The sequence below is a fragment of the Gigantopelta aegis genome, chromosome 14 (assembly GCF_016097555.1).
Source record: "Gigantopelta aegis isolate Gae_Host chromosome 14, Gae_host_genome, whole genome shotgun sequence".
Taxonomy (NCBI): Eukaryota; Metazoa; Mollusca; class Gastropoda; order Neomphalida; family Peltospiridae; genus Gigantopelta; species Gigantopelta aegis.
In genome coordinates this window covers 8,623,275-8,637,579 of record NC_054712.1, presented here as the reverse complement: position 1 = coordinate 8,637,579, position 14,305 = coordinate 8,623,275, and the positions used below count along the sequence as shown (strand labels likewise).

The 14,305-nt window shown below is 39.7% G+C and overlaps 1 protein-coding gene across 1 annotated transcript in view; it reads right to left on the bottom strand.

The window, feature by feature from the left end:
* Nucleotides 1-5,276: 5,276 nt before the first annotated feature.
* LOC121388237 (ubiquitin-conjugating enzyme E2 Q1-like) overlaps nt 5,277-14,305 on the bottom strand; it is a 44,635-nt gene continuing 35,606 nt past the window's right edge. Inside the window, exons 11-12 of the mRNA XM_041519505.1 lie at nt 7,312-7,461; nt 5,277-5,507 (exon numbers count right to left, since the gene is read on the bottom strand). Of these exons, the coding sequence (XP_041375439.1) occupies nt 5,318-5,507; nt 7,312-7,461 (340 nt within the window). The 3' untranslated portion in view covers nt 5,277-5,317. The remainder of the gene's footprint in view (nt 5,508-7,311; nt 7,462-14,305) is intronic.

Here is a 14,305-nt window from a genome sequence, read left to right as displayed (position 1 = left end):
CATAAATGACGTAATAATATAATAAACTATTTAATTAAATATATTTCAAGTTGCATTAACGGAACAAAATGGGGTTATAGTATTTTTCTCTTAACTAATCCAAAGGAAAAATGTACACTATTAGGCCTATTGATATGCTACGTTGGAGCAAAAACGACAACCCACGATACCCAAGTGATAATCGGAGAATGGGTTCACCGAGGGGGCGGTCGATGCTATGGCCATAGCACCGCAGGCGAACTGTCTACCATTGGCTACATCTCTGAGAAGAAAAAAGATTTTCGAACGATAATTCGGCATGTACCCAATATTGTACTTTCTGGCTATCCGAATCTTTCTAACGATTAAAATTACATAGTTACTATACTTTTCGTTTTTAAATTAGGACATCAATATCGGTATATCCAGTGTGTTTCTTTTTGGTCGCCCCAATATTTTTAATATACTCAAACTGGATTTCACTCGGTACTACAAATGTCATACGTGTTTTACCCCACCCCCCACCTCCACCCCCACCCCCACCCCCCCAAAATGTTTAATTTTTTTTTTAATAAATAAATAATAATAATAATATAATAATTAATTAATAATTAATTAATTAATTAATTAATTAATTAATAATAGAACATCCTGAAATACATTTGATACATAGATAGTGCTATTCTTTTTGAAATGTGATTTTAATCGTTAGAATCCTTCCTAAAGTACTAGTACTCATCCAGATTTGGCTTGAGATGGACGTGCCTGAACTTGACAGGATATAGGCACATACAGAGCGTTCAAGGCAAGGTCGGAACAGCTAACCAGTTGGAATGGGTTCTTTGTTTAGCCCACAGACACACTGTACCGCAGTTAAATACATGTTTTGCTTAACGACACCACTAGAGCACATTGATTTATTAATCATCGGCCAGTGGATGTCAAACATTTGGTCATTTTAGACATAGACAGAGGAAACCCGCTACATTATTTCCATTTGTAGCAATGGATATTTTATATGCACAAGCCTACAGACAGGATATCACATACCACGCTCTTTAATATACCAGTCATCGTGCACTGGCTGGAACCAGACATAGCGCAGTTAAAGTTAGTTTTTGTTTAACGACATCACTACAGCATATTTATTTGCTAATCATCGGCTATTAGCTGTAGTTTTAAAGAGGAAACCCGCAACATGTTTTCATTAGTAGCAAGGGATCCTTATATGTATCATCACACAGACAGCACATACCAGTATTTGATATACCAGTCGTGGTGTTCTGGCTGCAACAAGAAATAGCCCATTGGTTCCACTGGCGGGGATCGATCTTAGACCGACCGCGAATCACGCGAACGCTTTACCACCGAAATACGTCCCCGCCCCCTGAATCATAGTAGTCAGATGGGGGAAACAGAAGCAAAAACTAATGCGGTTCACAAAACTCCGAGATAATATACAACAGTAGTAACAATGAACGTTTTATTACAAAGATTGTCCTGGATTTCAACAATAAATTTTAATGACTTGGGTGTGTTTTTAAAATTCATCATCCATAATTGTACAACACTAAATTCCCCCAAAACGCGTCTCTCAGTACCTTCATTTCAAAATGTTCCGGGGAGCATGTCCCCCCCCCCCCCCCCCCCCCCCCCCCCCCCCACACACACACACACACCACACACACACCCCTACAGATCTCGCTCCCTTAGGGAAATCGGCTCATTTGAATCTCACAAATTCAAATTATCCTTTTTTTACAATTTTGTGACCCGCCTTAAAAAATACTAGATACCCTATTCAATGATTTAACGACAGCACTAGAGCACATTGATTTATTAATAACAGTCAGTGTTCGAGATTAAAAACTTTGGGCAGTATCCCAGTTGGATACTAACATTTCAAAATCTGGTATCCCACCTGAGAATTTAGTATCCCACTTAAATGAAATTCATAAATAACATCGTAACAAACTTGGACGACACTGTTCTCGTTCCCAGTCTATTGCTACGCCGCAATCGAAATCGTGGAATTTGTGAAATTGGCAATCAAACAGAATCTGCAGAAAGATTTGCTGCATCTATTTTTGCTTAATAATGACATAAATTAATATTTAGCAGTAATCTATAACTGTTTCCGACATTACTAATGATAAACCTACCTGTATCAATTTCCTACTTATGTGGAATCAATATCTCAAATAAAATTTGAAGGGAGGAAACATCCAAAAAAAAAACAATAGCGACTTAGCGGTTCCCAGTCTATTGCTACCTCGCTATTGCTCCAGTGTAGCATTAGACTGGGTATGAACCGGGGGAGATATTTTTACGGCATAGCATTAGACTGGATACGAGCTCGAAAATACTGTTACCTAACTTCAGTAATTGACCGACGTTCATTGTTTCAGCGAAAAATGAAAACGCAGGATTAAAAAACCCCAACAACAATGTTACATTACATTAGTATCCTGGTGGGATACTGGGTTATTGAAGTCTGGTATCCAAAATTAAATTCTGGTATCCCCGGGATATCGGGATACCGTTAATCTCGAACACTGATAACAGACTATTAATTGGATGTCAAACGTTTGGTAATGCTGACATACAGTCTCAGTCAGTAGCAAGGGTTCTTCTTTTATATGCACCATCCCACAAACATGATCGCACATACCACAGCCTTTGATATACTAGTCGGGGTGCACTGGCTGGAACGAGAAATTGTTCAATGACAAGATGTTTTTTCCCCCTTCACGTCCTGGTAACTGGAAGTAATAGTCACGCTTCTCTGTTGAAATCTTAATTCATTATAATACTCTTCAAACACTTCCATATAAACGTTCACCCTTTAACCAAATTTAAAGTTTGTTTTGTTTAACGACACCACTAGAGCACATTGATTAATTAATCATCGGCTATTGGATGTCAAACATTTGGTATTTCCGACTCGTAGTCATCAGAGGAAACCCGCTACATTTTTCTTAATGAAACTAGGGATCTTTTATATGCACTTTCCCACAGACAGGAAAGCACATACCGCGGATTTTGACCAGTTGTGGTGCACTGGTTGTGACGAGAAAAAAAAACAATCAGCTGAATGAATCTTTCGAGGTGGTTCGATCCTGCGAAGCAAGCACCTCAATCTAATTAAAATTAGCTCCACTATTACATGTGGATCTAACACCAGCCAGTTGGAGCTCATGTCCACCAATCAAAACCTTACTTGCAGAATCCTGCCAGTGATTTAAAAATAATTTCAAAACATTCCGAATTATCTTGAGGGTATACGATATGTTTCATGTGAATTATGAATGCCTTATTTAGACCAGTAGAACTAATTTTAATCAGACTGCTAACAACACTGCGTAGTCTCCAATGTAACATTTCGTCTGTAAATAATAATTTAAATATTGACCAATCACACTTCGCCTTTTATAACGTTATTTGGGAGCTTACAAATTCTAAAAATATCCGACGAGTCTATTTTAGTGGCCGCAGTACAGCGTATCATACCAATACGTACGGGGTGGGTTATCAGTCTTCAATTTTACATTAAACATTATTTATTTATAAAAAAAAAAAAAACCACAAACTAAATCAGTCTTCAGTTTTACATTACAAAGTATTTATTTTATAAAATAAAACATGTTTTAAGGCATTCGTAATTCACACGAAACATGTCGTATACCCTCAGGATAATTCGGAATGTTTTTAACTTATTTTTAAATCACTGGCAGGATTCTGCAAGTAAGGTTTTGATTGGTGGACATGAGCTCCAAATGGCTGGTGTTAGATCCTTAGATTGCAAGCACCTCAAGCGAGCACTCAACCGACTGAGCTAAATCCTGCCCCCACCCTTTAACCACAAATATTTTGCATTAATTTTCTGTCAGGGGCGGATCCTGGATATACTTTGGGGGACTAAGGGGAAAAGGGTACATGGACCAACTCGTGAAAAGGGCAACCAAAATCTTTTTTTTTTTTTTTTTTTTTTTTTAAATCAGAAAAAAAAATCCCTTCAATATATTTGAGGGTCGGATCCCATGCTCTGCGCCGGGCATTACGCTAAAAAGGTCTCCGTTACGCTAAACAGATTTTCTTACACCCAAATAATCATAGTGCACCTGAAAGAAAAATATTTGGTTATCAAATTAAGAATATGTTCACTGGATAAATCGTTTTAAAGCCGCTGACCTTGGTTTCCGAGGTACGAACCATAAATTACCTGTTTTGTATAAAATGTGAGTTCCTGCAAAGTTAAAGTTAATTGTTTTGTTTAATTACACCACTAGAGCACATTGATTTATTAATCCGCGGCTATTGGATGCCAAACATTTGGTAATTCTGACATAGTCTAAGACAGGAAACCCTGATATAATCTTATAAAGGCTCTCTAAATACAGAAGATCTCTAGTACTTCTGTTGATAACATCTCCGCAGACACTGTATGGTGTTCTCACCAACACTGCAACGTCTAGCAACAATGGCTTGTGCCATTCCATCTTCATGCATGTCAATCGTTCGAAGTCGTTCATTTTCTGAGGCGTGACATCATGTTGTCAACAATCGGATACCAGCAAAAGTGTTTTTCTGAGTGATGAAATAATTTTGCGGTCCAGTGATAAGAAAAAATACGTCAAATAGGAGCACGTGACGCGAAATGTGCGTAAGGCAAGCTGTGGCATGAAGCGTGAATAACACGTGCAATTGACAGAACACCTCTGGAATATCGAAGGCAATGGTTCTACAATCATATTGTTAAAATGTTATGACCTGAGATTTCAAGTAAATGCAATTCTGTAGACACATAAGTGTACGAGACCTGGGAGCAGTCGACCCCCCCCCCCCCCCCCCCCCCCACACCTCCCACTGCCCTCCTAGTGCTGGAACAAATCCTCAAATTCGGGCAAAAACGATAGAGATATTCGGGCAAAATGTGCTAACCTGAGACCTTTTTACCATTTAAATCCATCATTCTACCCGCTAAATTGGTTGTAATCCACGTAAAAATGCGCATTAATTCGTTTGCAGCCATACAAAGCTGTTTGGTAGTAGGCCTAATGCTTATATAAATAAATTTACGTTGTTATCCAGATTCGGGTATTTTCGTTTAATTCGGGCAAAAACCAGCCTGTCCCCAGGCTACACAAACCTGTACGCCTATGTGTATATACATTCATTTGCTGCACAGGAACTTTATTCCGTGAATATAATTTGTGATAGAAACTGATCTCAACATGTTCGACGCCTATATCTCGCCTTTTATCTTTTATCTAAAAGTTAGACCAAAAAACCCAGGGTTAGCGGCTTTGATTTATTTGAAGTATTCCCTCTATTATATCTACGACAAGTCGACGGCAATGAGCGCCGCTATCGGCAGCATGACCAGACAGCCCGCCAGTCCCTCTCCGTTAATGAGCCACTGCCGCCCGGTCACCAAGCCCGGGGCCTGGGTGTAGATGCTGCCCAGAACCCAGGGGTTCACCCGGTTCCAGACAGCATGCATCACCGTGCTGGCCCACAGGGAGTACCTGAAAGCAGAACAGTGCATGATAAACATTTTAAAAAATACCAAGAGAAGAAGGAAGGAAATGTTTTATTTAACAACGCACTTAACACATTTTTATTTACGGTTATATGGCGTCAGACACACAGATATAGAGAGGAAACCCGCTTTCGCCACTTCATGGACTACTCTTTTCGATTAGCAGCAAGGGACCTTTTATATGCACCATCCCACAGACAGGATAGTACATACCACGGCCTTTGTTACACCAGTTGTGGAGTACTGGCTGGAACGAGAAATGATACCAATGCTACCAAGAAAGATGTTTTGCAACCACGTGGTTACTTTTACGGAACGTAAAGTTTTGTTTTTTGTTTAATGACACCACTAGAGCACACTTATTAATCATCGGCTATTGGATGTCAAACATTTGGCAATTTGACATATAGTCTTAGAGAGGAAACCCGCTATATTTTTTCCATTAGTAGCAAGGGATCTTTTATATGCACCAGCCCACAGTATCACATACCACAGCCTTTATTATACCAGTGGTGGTGCACTAGCTGGAACGAGACATAGCGCAGCATATTGATTTGTTAATCATTGGCTATTGGATGCCAAACAGACAGGATAGCACATATCACAGCCTTTGATATTCCAGTTGTGGAACGAGAAATAGCCCAGTGGGCCCACCGACGGGGATCGATCCCAGACCGTCCGCGCATCAAGCTAGCGGTACGTCAGAAAGAGACCAGGAGAAATGTTTCGCAACCACACCGTTACGTTTATGGATACTGATGGTCTGTTTTGGTTTTATTAAGTATACTCAGATTATTTTCAGGCAGAAAGTCTGATGTCATAACATATAGCATTTTAATTAGGCTATGTCATAACATACATCATTTAAATTATGTCATGTCTAAACATACATAATTTTAATTAGGTCCTGTCTGAACATACATCATTTAAATCAGGCCATGTCTTAACATACATCATTTAAATCAGGCCATGTCTTAATACATCATTTCAATCAGGCCATGTCTTAACGTACATCATTTCAATCAGGCCATGTCTTAACGTACATCATTTCAATCAGGCCATGCCTTAACGTACATCATTTCAATCAGGCCAGGTCTTAACGTACATCATTTCAATCAGGCCAGGTCTTAACATGAAGTATTTAAATTATGAATTATGCGTGAAAAGGAAACCGACGAATTGGTAGCCTATATAAATCCATAAAGAATAAAGTTAAAATTCATATAAAAATACATTTTAAGTTTTAAATCTAAACCAACTCAACAATTTTAAAAATAATTTAGTGTAAATAAAAAAGTTTCCTTACAAATTATCATCAAATTCCATAGGATAAATCTTAGTTTACAAATCAGGTATGAAGACAACTGATGGAACAGCCAACGTGGTGAACGCACGGTTCTACCTTTAGTCTCAGTGTACTGATTATTGATTATTACTTCGATAGCATTTTGTCTTCACCCCTGTATTAAAAATGAGATTAGTCTATATAATTTGAAGGAAGGAAGGAAATGTTTTATTTAACGACAAACTCAACACATTTTATTTACGGTTATATGGCGTCATACATATGGTTGAGGACCACACATATATTGAGAGAGGAAACCCGCTGTCGCCACTTCATGGGCTACTCTTTTCGATTAGTAGTAAGGGATTTTTTATATGCATCTCCCACAGACACAGCCTTTGTTACACCAGTTGTGGAGCACTGGCTGGAACGAAAAATAGCCAATGGGTCCACCGACGGGGTTCGATCACGCAAACGGACTATAGCAGCATAGGTTATGTCTTACCCGGACTTGACTGCTACCCAGCCGTGAGGGAAAGCAAAGAGAGCGCACGACAGGCTCTGCACCAGAACAGTGACCAGTGCACGCGGAGGACGAAGTCGGTACACGAGGAGGATCATCACCGGAACGTGGAACAAGCCCCAGAACATTCCACTAAAATAGGCCAAAAATATAACGGTAAAGTTTGCTTTGTTCAAAGACACCACAAAAACACACTGATCAGCTATTGGAATGAATGAATGAATGTTCAACGACACCCCAGCACAAAAAAATAGTCTTAGGGAAGAAACCCGCTACATTGTTCCACTAGTAGCAAGGGATCTTTTATATGCACCATCCCACGGACAGGACAGCATATACCACGGCATTTGATATACCAGCCGTGGTGCACTGGCTGGAACGAGAAATAGACTAATGGGCCCACATACAGGGATTGATCTTAGACCGACCGCGCACCAAGCGAGCGCTTTACGACTGGGCTACGTTCCGCCCTAGTCCAAAAAGAAATACAGAATTTTATTTCTAAAATTCGAGTTGATGCCCATGGTATTGACTTAGTCCAAAATTGGGACTAAAAATTACATAGCTTTAGGGGAATGGTGCTGATTATCGGAAGGAAGGAAATGGGTTATTTAACGACGCACTCAACACATTTTATTTATGGTTATATGGCGTCGGACATATGGTTAAGGACCACACAGATATTGAGGGAGGAAACGTGATGTCGCCACTTCATCGGCTACTCTTCGATTAGCAGCAAGGGATCTTTTATATGCACCATCCCATAGACAGGATACCACGGCCAGCATGCCACGTACCAGTTGTGGTGCACTGGCTGGAGCGAGAAATCTGATTATCTGAGTCTGAAAACAGATGATAAAACCCTGAAATGAATAAATAGATGTAGTAATTTGTTCAAACAATCAGTCATATGTCAAATAAGATTTATTTTATTTTAGATTAACGAACATTAAACCAAGTAAGAAAAAGCTAAACCGGATCATCAAAGCTACAGTTAAAACCACCTAGTGGACCGCAGGTCCGTAACGTTTCATATATAGACTGGATGCGGCGCGTGCGTGCGGTCACTGTTGCGTCTGATGTGTCTGCGGTAGTGCAGCAGATTGGTGAAAATTATAGAAGAATTGTGCCTTTGATGATAAAAGCATGAAACTTGGCATGAAGTAAGAACATACCAAAATAGTTATTTCTATATATAGGGACATTGCAGATTTTTCCTGTAGTTGCCATGGCGGCCATTTTTTAAAATGGCCGCCATGGTCACAACACAACTTGATGCAGGGGTTTGAATTTAGCTTACTTTTTGTTCTTTACACAATTAATTACGTTGATTTATAGATATGCCTTTTCACATCATGTAGGGGTGCTGATTCCAACGACAAATCTAGAGTATGAGCCAAACGGAATTATAATAATTAAGAAACTATGGTGTCTATAGGTTCTTTGCCAATAAATAGCTTATATAATTATAGTGCAAGTATTTACAAGGTTCATATTAAACTGTTTTATAGGTATGTCCATTCCACGTATAGAGGTGTAGTTTATTAAACATCCCAGAGCATATCCTGAATGAGAGAGAATTGTCTATGGGAAAGGGTAGCGTTTCTCCCCATTTACTATATTATTTGTTCCTTAATTAATCATTTCTGAATTTTAATTATGAATTTATAGTATCACCGAACTCAAATAGAGAACAAATTATTATTTTTTAATTGCTTTCATTCACAATATATATGATTTGTTGTTTTATAAGTAGTATAGGACGTACAGTACTAATAAAAAAGAGTCATGACTGTGTCGTACTTTTGCACCTTCTTACAATGTTTCCGAATGAATACCTGTCGGTGAGTCCATTGGTCTATTTCTCGTTCCAGCCAGTGCGCCACGACTTGTATATTAAAAAGATCATTTGCTACTAACTGAAAAATGTAACAGGTGTCCTCTCAATGACTATTTAACAGAATTACCAAATGTTCTACATCCAATAGCCTATCAATGCCCTCTAGTGGTGTCGTTAAACAAAAAACCTAACTTTTCTTACAATTTTTCCATGCATACATCTTAAATCCTGATTAGGTGGCAATAATTACCCTGTATCAACCTTTGTATGTGTGACGGAACATGCTCTTATTTCTTTTCGCCTGTGGCGATATTAATTGTTTTAGAGGGCCGTGTGCAGTCCCAATATGCACTTAAGCCCAGGTGGGCACTTTGTTACGTAATACCTCTGCGCGACGGTAGTCGAGCTGTGCCTAATACACACCCAGACCAGATGCGGAGGCCATGTGGCCAGTAGTTACGTAATACCTCCGCTAGTTCGGTACGATCGGGGTATATTTGGCGAACTAGGCGACAGTAAGTCTGGCCATCTAAGAGAAAATTGCCGTCTTGGTCGCTGTGGAAATACCACTTGTAGGTATTCGGTACCGCGATGTACCCCCAGGCGATATTCGGATTTGGAATAAATAGATAGGATTTAGAGATATCGGGGAGAAACAAAAGGAAGGCTCCCAGGGAACGTTAGTCCGTCCGGACTGGTAAATATTATTTCTGCTCTGTTGTATAACCTTGATGTGATTGATGTGACTTTAAATATTTTAATACTGTATTATACCAATATTATTTAGACGGTGTTTCCGGTAATCTGACGAAGTAAACTGTAGGCTTCACTGTTCTAATATATATAAAGCTTAACCAGTCATCCTAGAGGACCTAGGTAAACTGTAGGTTATTGTCTTTATTGTGATAGGTACCAGTATTAATTCTGTATTACAAGGTTACTGAATGAGTAGTAGGGTTAATTAAAAATTAACCAGTTAGGAATAGAGTTGTAATTCCTTTATTAATTAAGTTTCCCTGGCAGCGTTTCTCAATTATCACACGTGTGGGTGTTGTGTCACGGTGAAGTGATTAGACTATTGTGTAAACTAGACACCTAGTGATTAACTAATTAAGTGATTAGTTCTGGGTTGTTATTACTTTGTTGTTGTTAATTAACTACTGCGGCAGTACATTTGTCAGCGTAGTATTAATACAGATTCCAAAGTGTATTGTGTTTTGTTGTGTTTTCTAGTAAACTAAACGTGCTATATTACATATACTTTATATAAGATCTTATCTCTGATCATACCTAGACGAGCCACTCGGGTTTTGAACTGCCCGATACAGAGAGATCTAATAAATAATTATACAGTTAGGAGAGATATTTGAATAATCGTGTTTCATTCAGTTACGGGTATTATAGGATCCCCGTGACAGTATGCCACTGATAAACGAATTCGTGGTCCCGGCCAGCAACTCGCGATGAAGACAAGTTTATTGTGTTCTTTGGTGCTCTTCATGTTGATACGACAGCCCTTAGGGTATTAGGGATCTATTTGATGGCAGTGGTTGGACAGATGCCCTTGTACAGGCTGGAGTTGCCTCTGCAGTTATAGCAGATTCTTTCTTAAAAGCTACAAATGTAACACACACTCATAAAGCTCATCAAGTTACAGCTTGCAGCCTGCACATACTCCTACATGGTGCAGCCGCAGACATGTAGAAGACAAACATCTGATGTCAATCAGAGCGGTGAAGTATCAGAGCTAAAGCAAGTCCCCAGTTTTAGTTTTAGTTCATGGTTCTCAGCTGGACGTGAAAGTCTTGATCTTTGTTCCTGCAATCCAGATGACAAAGTTTCGTTTGTACATTGATACATTGACCAACATTGTCCCATTCTTCTTTGCCTTACATCACACAAATTATGCCAGATGGATTCCAGTCCATTTGAGAGATTTGATAACACTTAAAGAATGTCATCTTCTTTTATATTCCGAATTTTAGAAAGCAGGTTGATGGTCAAGAAGACTTTTCTCTGCTATTACCATTGATTAGACCCAACATAACGCTGCTGTGAAAGGTGATAGTGGAGCTATAATCCTGACAGAGAATCCGACAGTTCTTAGGTGCTGGATGGTATGTGGACCAGAGATAACTCGACTAATAGTTGAGTCATCCATGGAGATGAGTCAGAAGAAGGCAGCAAATTCAGTACATCATGAACAGACCAAACAAACACAGAACTAATTTCTTTGAGATGTCAAGTCACTGACAAATTGTGAAGGTAATGATAATCTACAGAAACTAGACGGCCGATACATTGCAGACCATGCTATTGTTTATACCATGCGCAGATTTGAGACGTTAGGACAGGATTAGTATGGAATATTTGTGAAAGAACAGCATGTTTTAGAGATAAAATCCATCTAAGAACCAATAGATAATTTCTGCCGCTCTTCAAACATCCTCCAGTTCGAAATAAATCCAAAGTACAACAGCAAATGTCTGCTCAGTTTCCCAGACTTGACGTTGCTTGTGAGGTAAAGGTTGGCAACATGGATGAGTTGTTTTAGCATGAGAATCAAGCCTGGCCATCATCACTGCCACATATAGGAAAACTGAGTCTGACCCCTTGTGTACTGCCTAGAGGAGCTTATTACATCAGATTGCAATATTAACAGACCTCCTGTTGAGGTAGGCATCCTTGATGGTGAAGCTGTAAATAACATGTTGAAACCAGGAATTTCCATGAATATGCAGGTCAGATCTTCCTCACATATCTGGTATCACAATTACAATAGGCTATAAGGAATGATGTCATCTGGGATGTTTACAGCCTAACTAGTCTGAATTCAAGCACTTGAAATATGAGAGGAAAAGGCACATGGAGCCATTGAGTAAAATTCCTGGAACTTGGCATGGATTACTAAGACTGAACTGTTTTCCTACCTTACCAAGAAATCAGTTCTGTTGGAAACAGAGTGTCAGGTCATTTGGACACATGGCTAATTTTATTTTAATATGGCGAAATTATTCTTATGTCATAATTGATATTATTTTTGAAAATATCTCAGTTTCTACTATGTTTGATGTTTTATACATAATGTGGTGAAACGTCCTGCACACCCAGCTCTAGCCCTGGCACACATCTTCAAAATGTTCTATGCAAACAGCCAAGAGATGTCGCCAGTATAGCCCGATATACCCAAGAGGAGGCAGACACACGAATATTGCTTCATGTAGCTGATGCTGTCAGTGTAGAACACACTGGCGTCTTGGCACCATAGCAACTGTTCAGTATCTCTGAACTCTGGGTGGCTTTTGGTACTGGACATTTTCGATACCTGACTGTCCATGAGATATCTCATGTCTTGGGTTCAGACAGGTGCCTTTCATTGCCCATGTTCCATGGCTTTACTGTCTTCATTCGGTAGTAAGGGCAATGATGGAAGTTGGGCCATCTGGAAAGTAGCAAATGAAGTCACACTAGTTGTTGGTGCCTTAACAACACCACCAAGCGCCACCTGTGCTTTTCGACCCTCCCCAAAAGAGTACTCGATCAAATACCTCCTACAAAGGCAACCCTTCTACAGTATGTGAAAAGGACAATGTACCAGCCATCACGCTGTTGGGGTCAGATGCTAGTTTGTGCACCAGAACTGCCACCATCAAATGAATAAGGATGGCATCAAGGTAACACAACCTTGCCTAGGGCTACCAATGCATGTAGAGAACTCATTAGATATGGTTGAAGAAAAGGATGTGGAGCGCACTCTGAGTGTTTCAGGGCTGCCATTGCTCATCAGCTTTTAGCTGTTGGCCTAGTGTGACCTCTTCGGGGAGTGTTCAGTAGTTACTTCTGGCATTGTTAAGAAAGAAAGAAAGAAATGTTTTATTAACGACGCACTCAACACATTTTATTTACGGTTATATAGCGTCAGACATATGGTTAAGGACCACTCAGATCTTGAGAGGAAACCCACTGTCGCCACTACATGGGCTGCTCTTTCCGATTAGCAGCAAGGGATATTTTATTTGCGCTTCCCACAGGCAGGATAGCACTAACAATGGCCTTTGTTGAACCAGTTATGGATCACTGGTCGGTGCAAGTGGTTTACACCTACCCATTGAGCCTAGCAGAGCACTCACTCAGGGTTTGGAGTCGGTATCTGGATTACAAATCCCATGACTCGACTGGGATCCGAACCCAGTACTTACCAGCCTGTAGACCGATGGCCTAACCACGACGCCACCGAGGCCAGTCAGCATTGTTAAGAGGCACTTGTAACCACCCACTATACACCCCTTCTACTGGCGGCTGTACTTAAGTGCACTGCTCTCTACCAGTTTGGTGGACACACTGGCCATGAATGATTGCATACGTATGGATGAGGGGGAAAAAATAACGTCGTTTAGCTTATATTCCGGAACTGTCTCTGAAATTTGTATAAAATATCACCTCTACATCATATACAATGGACATATGTATAAATCAGTGTAATTAGTTCTAAAAAGGACACAAAATATGGTAAATTCAGACACTCGCATTGGATCTTGCGTTAGTCACGGTGGCCATTTTGAAAAATGGCCGCCATGGCTCCCAGAGGACAAATCTGCAATGTCCTTATATCAAATTTTTGTCTCTAGGGTATGTCCTAGCATCATGCAAAGTTGCATGCTTTTATCATAAAAGGCACAATTTTGTCACATATCTGCTTCACTACGGCTTGCGTTTTGGGCATATACACCATATACAATTACTTCATTACTGCTGGTCACATGCGTTTTACAGACGCACGCATCATACGCATCCATCGTCCGCATCCAGTCTAGACGCTCTCATTAAAACTAATGTATTTCGACTTTTATTTTTAGCCGGATCGCACGCACGACCTGCATCCTATCTATATGAGCCTTTAGTAGTTGAAAACATGTTAAACACCATATAGATGTAGCTTAAAACGTGCTGTTCAAAGTGTCTTTAAACATATATTTTTCCCATTCCTATCTTTTCCATTCGTATATTTCACTTGGACAAGTGCATGGATTATACAAACAATGAAGTAGAGGTAGGAAAACGTTTACAAGATGATACCCTTTGAAGTTTCATTTTTGAAATCGGTAAAGCTCAGCAATTAATTACCTAAGTAATGGA